General features: G+C 40.6%; 2 protein-coding genes across 2 annotated transcripts; both read right to left on the bottom strand.

Moving 5' to 3' along the window:
• Positions 1–1214: 1214 nt before the first annotated feature.
• Positions 1215–4593, bottom strand: LOC104454294 (actin-1). The gene is made up of 5 exons (XM_039318190.1): positions 4462–4593; positions 3232–3301; positions 2719–3112; positions 1691–2304; positions 1215–1591 (listed from the first exon to the last, which is right to left on the bottom strand). The coding sequence occupies exons 2-5, from the start codon at positions 3289–3291 to the stop codon at positions 1526–1528; spliced, it is 1134 nt and encodes a 377-aa protein (XP_039174124.1). The 5' UTR covers positions 3292–3301; positions 4462–4593; the 3' UTR covers positions 1215–1525.
• A 1815-nt stretch (positions 4594–6408) lies between these two features.
• On the bottom strand, positions 6409–9681 carry LOC104454293 (very-long-chain enoyl-CoA reductase). Its single transcript, XM_010069103.3, has 4 exons — positions 9227–9681; positions 9021–9060; positions 7246–8000; positions 6409–6743 (listed from the first exon to the last, which is right to left on the bottom strand). The coding sequence occupies exons 1-4, from the start codon at positions 9293–9295 to the stop codon at positions 6675–6677; spliced, it is 933 nt and encodes a 310-aa protein (XP_010067405.2). The 5' UTR covers positions 9296–9681; the 3' UTR covers positions 6409–6674.
• Between the last annotated feature and the right edge of the window lie 1576 nt (positions 9682–11257).

The raw sequence follows: 11257 nt of genomic DNA, 5'->3' as shown, positions 1-11257 counted from the left end.
GAATGCGTTTTTCTTTTAAGGTACCGGTGCCTACACATTATGCACCCTTTATTAGAGTATGTATATTTTTCTTTCTTAGTTCTAAGCAATATCCTTAAGTGTTTTACATCTAGGGGATCCCAATATCTGGACGAGGATCTAGATGAAGCCTTTTTAAAGACTTGCTTAGGTCCGATTAGGAATCACCTGCCCACATCATGTTATTGCAATATTGTCCCAAAGAAGCTCCTTAAAAGGAAGAGATTGGACTTTGGCTTACTCGTTATAATAGGATTAATACCACGAAAAACTATCTTGAATCCTTAGCTACCATGGTAGGGGAGTTTCCAAGCCTCCTTCATCTGTCTGGTAATCCAGTGAGTTTATTTTATTCTAATACTCTAAATATTTTACAACGAAGTGATCCTGAGATCCTCCTAAGGACTTGTTTGGGTTAGATTAAGAATCACATGCGCACACCAATATTGTCTTCAAGAAACTTCTTAAAGGGAAGGGATTGGACTTTGGTTTACTCAACCTTTTGTCGTCAAAATGCTAAGTTTTTTTTTTTTTTTTTCCGAATATAGTTGAATTAAATGATACATGATAGTTAACGGGTATATCAATTTGAAGTTTTACCCTTTATTTATCACAAATATACCGATTTGTGATTTTTCGTAATATTAATCTAATTTAAAGGGAATTAATAAAAAGTAAATTTATCACAAATATATAAATTTTATAAATTAAAGGTTTTTGTGGTAAAAAAATTATTTAGAATAAATTTATTACAGGCATTCCAATTTAAGATTTTTCGTAATATTAACTCTTACAAATAACATCTAGTTGTTGCATCGAAACATATAAATGTCGACTAATCTGGCTAATAACATCGAATATCTCAAAATTTCCACCCATGGATGCAGAACATTAATCACTTCGCTTGTATCTTCAGACGTCAAAGTATTGAATTCGACGGGTTCCCAATCAATTATTTTTCAAGTGAACGACGAGATATGTGCCTCCACTGTCTCCGTTCTGATCAAAATCTTTCAGCTCAGAATCCATTCTTTGCAAGTTAGAAAAAATCAATTTGATGAGCTTAGTGGAAGGGGGCACTCGGTTCAGTCAAATCCGGATGAAGAAAAACACCAAAATGTCCAACCACTACGAACGAATAAATATAGGTGAATTGTACTGCTCTGTAAACACGAAGATCTAATGTCTAAAGCACCTTTGACTCCAACACTAGATGACCCATCTCATCATTCGAAACTCTACGAAGAAACAAGCATACATCAAGAGGGGAAAGGGTTGTTGGGCTTACAGAAGCCGTGCACAGCAATATAGAGAGATCCCGAAATATTAATAATCAAAGAATTCGACCGTTCTGGCAATCGAAGTCCTCACCTCCTCAAAAGTCATCACTCCAACATGAGAACAACAAGAAAGAAGCATAAATGAAAGCTAGAAAGAAAGAAATGCAAGTCGCAGTTCTTCCTAAAGTGATACTTCTTTGATCCACAACCCTATCCTTTCAAAATATTTAGAAGCATTTTCTGTGCACTATTGATGGACCAGATTCATCATACTCCGCCTTCGCAATCCACATCTGCACTCAAAAACAAAGCCAAATCACCATTACTAATTATCTATTCTGACATAATAAAAAGTATCCATGTGAAAGATCAAGGTATGAAAAGCAACAAACCTGCTGGAAAGTGCTGAGAGAGGCCAAAATGGAACCACCAATCCAGACGCTGTACTTCCTCTCAGGAGGAGCAACCACCTTGATCTTCATGCTGCTTGGTGCCAGCGCAGAAATTTCCTTGCTCATCCTATCAGCAATTCCAGGGAACATGGTAGAACCACCACTGAGGACAATGTTGCCATAAAGGTCCTTCCTGATATCCACATCACACTTCATAATGGAGTTATATGTGGTCTCGTGAATGCCTGCAGATTCCATTCCAATCATGGATGGTTGGTACAGGACCTCTGGGCACCGGAAACGCTCGGCACCAATTGTAATCACCTGTCCATCTGGCAGCTCATAGGTCTTCTCGACTGCAGAGCTAGACTTGGCTGTCTCCAGCTCCTGCTCATAGTCAAGGGCAATGTAAGCCAGCTTTTCCTTCATGTCCCTCACAATTTCACGCTCCGCCGTGGTGGTAAACGAGTAACCACGCTCAGTGAGGATCTTCATCAAATGATCAGTGAGGTCACGCCCAGCCAGGTCAAGACGAAGAATAGCATGAGGGAGAGCATACCCCTCGTATATGGGCACAGTGTGACTCACACCATCACCAGAATCCAACACAATACCTGTGCAAAAGAGTCATATCTAAGAATTGAGTTCCTTTTATTAAGGAAAAGAAAAGAGAGAAATGAACCTCCACACAGCAGAAATTAGGACAGAAGATAACAAACTAGTAGACCATTGCTGAAGATCAGCAAGCAATTACTTCACAAAAGATTCAAACAACTTACATCTCAGAATCGGAATCCCCTCCAATCATTTTTTCATTAGAGAGAGAGGGGAAGAGGAGGTGGATGGGAAGGAACGGGGAGGTAGGGGGTGTTCTGTATAATGTTCAAGCAAGAGAGCAACTTATAATTGCAAGATACTCTTCCAGGAACCTTTGGGCAGCTAATTTTACTGAGAACGAAATTTCAATAAGATACAAGTTAAATCAACATCTAGTAGCCAGCCTGTCTTAAGTAGCAAAAATTGCTTACCAGTGGTACGACCACTTGCATACAAGGAAAGGACAGCCTGGATGGCAACATACATTGCAGGTGTGTTGAAGGTCTCAAACATAATCTGGGTCATCTTCTCACGATTGGCCTTGGGATTCAAAGGAGCTTCCGTTAAGAGAACAGGGTGCTCTTCTGGGGCTACACGAAGCTCATTGTAGAAAGTATGATGCCATATCTTCTCCATATCATCCCAGTTGCTGACAATACCATGCTCGATTGGGTATTTCAATGTTAAGATACCTCTCTTGGATTGAGCTTCATCACCAACATATGCATCTTTCTGGCCCATGCCAACCATCACACCAGTGTGACGAGGGCGACCCACAATACTGGGAAACACAGCACGTGGAGCATCATCGCCAGCAAATCCAGCCTAGAAAGAAGATAGGATCAATCACTGCAATCTCATCTTTGAAAACAATTGCATGCATGCACACACGCAACTTCTCCATATTCAAATAATGATGGCTCCAAAACGATATTGATATCTACCTTGACCATCCCAGTCCCATTGTCACAGACGAGTGGCTGAATATCCTCTGCATCTGCCATATTCTTCTACCTGATGAGTAAATAACAAATATGCTTTTGTTAGTAGAAATATAAGTGCTCAACTGTACTTCAAATAATACAGACTCATAAAAGTACTGCCCATGTTAGAGAGCTACCAAGGGCAAAAGTAAATGTGAAACCAAATATCAGTGCATATCACAATGAGAGCATCCACTCTAAACATTCAGACGGGCCAAATAGCTTCCTTCTATCAACTAGAAAATTAAGAGACCAAAACATCATCAGCCATAATCAGTTCTCCTGATCGACACAGCACGACGTTGCTTTCCACCCATACATATGTAAATCTTTGTGCGGCCATTGACACCACCAAATATAGTCCCCACGGTTCAAAGATCTCAAACATGCAACCAACGAAATGATGGATCTAGGAGAATGTACATTAGAACATTTTCAGCATGCACTTCTCCAAGGAAGATGGATAAGGCGACGACATAACCAAATAAGCTGATCGTTAGAAAAATCATTCCCGAGAAAATGCTACAGAATTGAAAATCAGATAAATCAAGTCACGATTTAAAATCACCAATTCAAAAAAATAAAAATAAAAAACCGAAATCAAAATGAGACGATCCACCGCAAACACATTTGCCCGACTACAATTAACAAAAGTAGAAACAAGAGCAATCTCAACCGGCCCCGAGATACGATACCCCTCCCCACATTCAATCGAGACAGATCCACCGCATTTCCCCCTCGAAGTACCAACTTCCTAGTCACTTCCTCGAAAACGACGCTCAGAGCCGGAGATCAGCTCAAACACCGCAATGCAACCGGCAGAAGACGAAAACAACCAGAACGCGGCAACCTAACGCCAATCCTCATCCAGATCCACCAGCTCAGCCACTCCCACAACCAACCCCCGACGATCGAACACAACCTCAGAAAAACACCTCGGAAACCGCGACACGCGACGAGAAGAAACGCAAGCGTCGTAATCAGACAAAAAGCTCGTCCGATCAACAGATCCTCCTCCCGAGCGACTCAGCATCGCAATCAGACAAAACCACTCCAGAAGCGCCGGCCGCAGCACCGCGCGACGCGCATTACGGACGTCGGAAAGCGCAGATCTAAGCAATCGCGGGCAGATCCGGCGGGAGATAGAGAGAGAGAGAAAGCTAGAGAGAGAGAGGGAGAGAGGGGATGGACCTGCGGAGAGATGCGAAGATTGAAGGCGAGCGAGAGAGATAAGCGGAGCGACGACGGAGGAGGGTGCGGGAGTGCGTGTTTTGAAAGAGAGCAAAGGAGGACGGGGGGGAGGGGTTTTGGGGCCGTTATATATATATATGGAGGGCGAGAGAAGGAAGGAGGGCCGTTGGATTGTACAGCCTGGATGCGTAGGTCCGCCCCACGCGGCTCGCCAATGAGTGGCTGGCCACCACCCTCCCCTCCCTGGTGTTGTTTCCCCCATTTTTATTCTTTTTCTCTTTAGTAGTCCCCCTCTCCCACCCCCATTTTTTCCCCCTTTTTCCATTTGAAATGTAATCATCGACCCCCCACCCAAAAAAAAAAAAAAAAAAAAAAATTTATATATATATCGAAATGTAATTCACTTTTTCTTCTTTTTGGGCTGTCCGGAGACCAATTTAGGCATGGCATCTCTCAAGTTTTTTTTCTTTTTTATCTGTCTTTGTTCTCGATGAGCATTTTTGGGTTTTAGGGCCTTTAGGAGTTAATCGAGAACCTCATTGCATTTTCAGGCATGACATGACAACAGGGGTGGACATATGAGGCAATTTATTTATGAAATAACAAAAATTCGACATGCTAGACAAAATTGATTTTCGAAATTCCCAAGTATCTTGGTTATACTCTTTGTTATTCACCGACGATGTTTAAATGGAGCAACTATAAATGAAGATATGCATAGTATCTCCTCTAAAATAAATGAACAAGATTCTCTCGTAATATTTTTGGATAGGGTAACAAAATCCAAGATAGGATCATGATTCTGATATCGTTCTATTTTTTGTACTCAGCTCCTACTTAAGATGGTGATACTGTTTTTTTACGCTAAAAAGAACAAGACATACACTGATTTGGTCCATTTAAGTATCTAGCGTCCTTTTTCTTCACACTGTGGACTAATCACTTCGATGTGGAAATTGCTTCCAAGCAAGAATAGAGAGATTTTTTACACTCCCATTTCATTCCTTGAAATTCAGTAATGCTTCTTGTTACTAGGAGCCGTCTTCATAATCGCCAAATAAAAGATTGAACGACCCTCAGGCCATAATAACTGTCGACGAAGACGACAGCAGTGAGGACACAGCTTGTACGATGATCAGCTGGGCCCAATATGGTAATTGCACCGACACATTCAAAGGCGATGTGCAGAGTATTCGGAAGAATGGTCCTAATAATGTGTCGACCACGTAGGTTAGGACAGCCAGGAAATTTAAACAAAGCGGCTCCGGCGCCTTTAAGCCTTTAGACAGAAGCAGAGCACCATGTGTGGAGCCTGTTGACAATAGATGGGAACATCGACACGCTTGTATGATCTGTCCGAATGTGGGTTTTCTCAGATTACGAATCACCGTTGCGTCATGCACGTGTGCTGAGCTATCGGGATGCTTTATTTTCCATGGCGATTGTCTGAAAAAAAGGGGAAAAGAAGGATGGCTTTTGGATCTGGGAATGTGATTTAATGATGATGAATGAATATGGCTGCCTCAAAAAGGTGTCTTGGATCTGGCATTGCCCACTAGTGTAGCACCGAACTTCCATCACATCCTTGCGTTTGCCCATCCGCAGCTTTTGGAATGTGATGGAAATGACTCAGCAGCAGATATGTTGAAATGATTACGGTCATGTGCAAATCCTCAAGACTGAAACCAGGCTAGGAACTAGGGAAAAGACGTGGGAGCATGAGTTGGTTAAGTTGATCAAGTCTTTTCGATATGCTGTCCGGTCCTTTTGTTAGTTAAGCAAAACTTTATCTTATCTTGAATGCACCTATGAAACAGAGTCCAACCTTTATCCGCTTATCAAGTGATCCTTAGAAAGTAATCACCAATAATATTGAACAGCTCATGGCCGTTATCACAATTGACACTACAAATAATTGATAATGCAAGTTCAGCCTAAGGGGCATCGTTCTGTGGGAAAAGATGATAAATGAATAGACATTGGAAAGGCAATAGCACATGAAGATCAATCCAGAACCTTGCCAATAAAACAATTGAACCCATAAGGTTCACGCCATAATCCATGTAATCATATAAAAGGAGAAGCAGAGCGACAGCTAGACAAAACTAATTCAGTTGGATTACAAAGATTTGTCTAGGACTGCTGGCTAAATAAGGAGCTGATCCAGAATCAGACCACAGCTAAATGGAGATGCCGACATAACGTGGAATTTCCTACAGGAAGGGAGGTAGGATCACCCAGCGTCTTGGATATCGTGGTCTTCCTTCCTTTCCATCAAACAGCTGTTCAACAGGAAATTGTCAAATGCAATGCCAGAAGTACGAAAAATTTAGAGATCACCAATTAGTGATATTTCTAGATTCAACAAACCAGTCAGCATATACTGGTGTCACATAGGATGCTAATGCATAGACCTAACAATGTTCATGGAAACATAGAGCAATCTTAACACAAACATAATCAGGCGATGTTCAGTACTTGGACAAAGCAAAAGTTCTCTGCAATAAGTCGACTCAGTCCATCCTTAATAAGTACTTCTTGTAGATATGCACCCAGCAGCTCCACAACCGAGCATGATTTTATCAGAACACTCATAGCACACTTTACTGATACATCACACATGGACTCTATAAGTGGAGCTCAAGCAAAACGAACAGAAATTGGTTAACGCAACGAGATATAAGAAGCCTGAGTAGAAAATTAACATCTAACTTATCTGTTAATCATGATGCCTCTGGCAAACATGTAGACATGAAGTGAATCAAAAGCATCAGAAAAAATTACCTTCTTCAAGCGGCGATGCTTCGCAAGGGCCCAGTTGGTCATGATAAAAGCAGCAACCACAAGGAAGACATACCCAGCAATGGTTTGGGTCGCAATGTTGAAACCCAACCACTGATAAATCTCAGTAGTGTAATTGGCGCAAGTAACGATGTTGAACAAGAAGCCGCGAGGAATTTGATATCCTCCATTCCCATCTGGGCTCCGAAGATTTCTCAGCAAGATATGACAATAAAAGTTTGAAACTTGACAAAGCACCCCAAATGCGAAACCAATCTTCATTTGGAGGTCACTAACAGGAGTGTAAAGCGGATGGTTGACATAATAAGCAATGTATGACCCAAAACTCCAATAATAGGCACAGTTCCGGAAAACATTAGAAAGGGGTGAGGTTGCATGGCTGAAACGGTGCACGAAAAATGTCTCCATAATTCGTTTGAAGTAGTGGAAACACCAGTAGTACAGAGCATAAGTCTGTACTGGGTGGATGATGCGCTCCCCAGCGTAGCCAAAGTAGCGGTACACAGGAAAGAAGTAAAAGATGGGATAGAGGATCAAGGGACCGAGGTACTCCCAGAAGAAAAGAGTACGGTAAGAAACCTGTGGTCCAAGGTCCTTGAATACAACAGTTAAATTGGCTGAGTTTCCTTCAGTGTAACTTTCAAGGCTCTTTTTGTAGTTAAGAGCGATAGGTTTCTCCTTTGATCCAGGCTGGAGAGGGAGTGTTAGCCGCTGTCTCGAAGGATAGAATTTCTTGGCTGTTGATGCAAAGGCGCAGGAACATGTTAATATAGTAATCTTAATTCCAAAACAATCATAGGCAAATGAACATGAGGGTCCCGGCTAACCGGTTTCCATCCAAATGTGAAGCCAATGTATATATGGGAGAATAACAGGTTCATTATCCAAATGTGAAGTCAATATGTATGAGAGAATTAAAGGTTCATTATATATACTCATACACATTGGACAATACAAGGTTCATGATCATAGTTAGCAGCCATAATTTGCGTAATCACTTAAGGAGGCCCGCAGTGATCAAAGCACTAGAAATGATGACTTTTCAACTTGGTAGCAGAAGATCTTTAAAGGGAACAATAACTCCAAAATGAGGTTTACTGAATATCGAAAAGAGTAGAAAGAACTTTCATAGGTCCTGTTATGTCTCACAAACAAGCTATTATTTATCGTCTTCAAAAAGATTTGAGCACTATTTGCCAAGTGCCTTAGACAATACAATTAGAGAAGGTGCAGAATAGTAAATTGAGTTTCCTTAAGCAAGAGATCTCATCCTCTACTCATCCTAAACATGTAGATCTCCATGTCACAAGTGGCCTTGCTGGTGTAAACATCATATGCACGCAAACTAAAGGTGCATAGATAATTGCAGTTTCTGGTAATTCATCTAACTCATTGTTATTTGGACATAGATGATTTAGCTAATTCATAATACCGCTATTAACTATCTAGAAAAATGAATTCCACAGGATGAAGACCGTCTATATCAAAGTTGACATCCCAAGAAAAATGAATTTAACCCAGATTTTACAAGTCCAGAGCGGGGAAGTTTTCTTGTCTAAGGCATTCCTATAAAAACAACGTGAAGTTGCCTAGCCTTCCACAAAGAAGAACGCCAGTCCTTTTAACCCACACCGCAAGCTAAACTCATGTGCCCGTACAAGTGCACGCAATTCATCAACCAGCGGAGCAAATAAATACAGCTCAAACGGCAAAATTATTTTGGATGTTCAAAGAGAGGAGAGCTCGAGAAAGCTTACTCCTGCGATGAATCTCCTTCTGCAGATCAGCCACGGTGGCCTGCACCGCAAAATCGAAACACGTAGCAAATTTAATACCATAACCGTGAACACTTGAAAATCATTCGAATTCACCAATTAGAACGAACGACACTAAAACTCGTAACGGAAATCGAATCTAGCGAATCATCGAGAGAACGAAAGAGAGACAGGGAGTCAGTGCGTACCGAGTCGTTGAGCTCGACGCCGCCCTTGACCACTTCCCTGCCACTGCGCGAGACGACGGAGACCTTCATGTTGGAGACCGACCCACCTCACCAAATGGACAAAAACGACAGACCCACTTCACCGAATGGAGAAAAACGGCGACCCTTCTGCTCCCCCCGGCGATTTCGCTCCAGATCCGCCAAACCAGCTCGAGAATCCGAGGCTCAAAGCGGCAAGAAAAGGGGAGATTTTGGCTATGGCCGGTAGCAGGAAGAAGTGGGGCGAGACGAGGGACGCGATTTATACAGAAACGGAGAGGGGGCAGAGAGCTGGAGCGATGGACGCGGGCGATGATATTAAAGGCGGATGGTTGGGGAGGTGGGAGAGCTAACTCTCCAACTGGTACTGCTCCCCTGCCTCTGCCAATGCGTTGCCTCATCTAGCTGATGAACCACACGCCATTATAACTCGAGCTTTTTTTATTTTTCTGATTTGGCCTTTTTTTTGTTTGATTTGTATTTCTTACGTGCGCGATGGGAGAAACGATTTTCACGAAAAATGCGGATGTCGATGGGATCCGTTGTTCTTGAGTAAACGTCTAAATCATTTCGCGAACGAATCAAAACTGAGGTTTTGGTGTTTAGTACGTTTGTAAAATACATTTCATGGCAAAAAAAAGAGAGATTGATTTTATGGCTAAGAGCCAGGGGGGCCACTGCGATTAGTTGACCTAATTCTTAATTGTTCTCCTCTCCGATCTGGGACATGTCAACGCGTGGGGGAGCACCAGATTTGGACATGTTTGATATTTGATGGAAAAAGCCAGGAGAAATTATGCACATTATAACATATTTATTTTAATGTTTTTTTAGCATAAAAAATTATAAATTATATTCATTTTGACATTTTTCTTATGACATAAAAAAATATAAACTTATACTTATGTGACGCATTCATTTCCTATCAAATTTCAATCAAATGATTTTTTTTTAACTAAAATAAATATTTTCATCGTCATGTCAACGTCGTTTGTTTATTTTCTTGCGTCCATATAAGTAAATTTTTAATGATACTCGTTGGTATAAATTGGAAATTTCTGGTGTTACAGAAAAAAAAAAAAGAGAAGAAAACCTAAGGTAAATGTGTCATCGTCTTTATAGTTTTTGGTTTTATAACTTTTTTTTCCTTAAGATAAATGATGGATTTTTTATTTTTATGATGATATTGAGTTCTATGATAATTTTGATTTTTCTCTTCGTCCATGAAGGTTAAAACAAGGTCTACAGGAGTGACTACTCTACTAATGGATTTAGTCGAGACAAGTAATGTTTGATAATTGGAGACACTTCTAATGATTATCGAGGAAATAAGGCGAGAATATCAAAATTTTCTCAACCAAAATGAACCAGAGTTTGCATGAGTTTCCAAGCGCACGCGTATATGTCATGAATGAGTTTTCTCTCGATTTTTAATTCCCGTTTAGGCCTTGTCTGCATATTATAATATATTGCAATTTAGCTTCAAAGAAATTGAAATCGTTCAAAAAAAAAGGACAAAAAGGTTATAAAATAAAAAATCAGCTACCAACTTTACTCTAAAATTTTCTCTATTTGTCCTTACATTGTAATAATCATTATCATCTTTTCTCGTTTTCTTTTTTCTAAGTTTTGAATAAATATCTAGTGGCGAAAGAGAAAATGAAAAATAATCGCACACACGCGTAACGCATGCATGTAACTAATCTCTCTTTTATACAATTTAAAAATCCTAGCATTAAGCATGCACCACGCATGTGTGCAAAAATAGAATAGACATGTGAAAAGATAGACTAGGAGCTAACTCCAAAGAAAGGAAGAGGATGGTCATTTCTTAATGGAAGAATGGGTCAAAGTAATTAATATTTAGCAAACGAGGTGGGTGTTTGGCAGTGGATGGAGTTCATTCATAAATTTTGATCATTACTTTTTGAAATGTGATTTCATAATAAATAGGGAGATAAATGCTTTGTTTGGTTCAGTTTTGGAAATGGGTCTTTGGGAAATGCAAATATT

The sequence above is a fragment of the Eucalyptus grandis genome, chromosome 7 (genome assembly GCF_016545825.1).
Source record: "Eucalyptus grandis isolate ANBG69807.140 chromosome 7, ASM1654582v1, whole genome shotgun sequence".
In the NCBI taxonomy this organism is placed as follows: Eukaryota; Viridiplantae; Streptophyta; class Magnoliopsida; order Myrtales; family Myrtaceae; genus Eucalyptus; species Eucalyptus grandis.
This window is presented reverse-complemented; position numbering and strand designations above follow the sequence as displayed.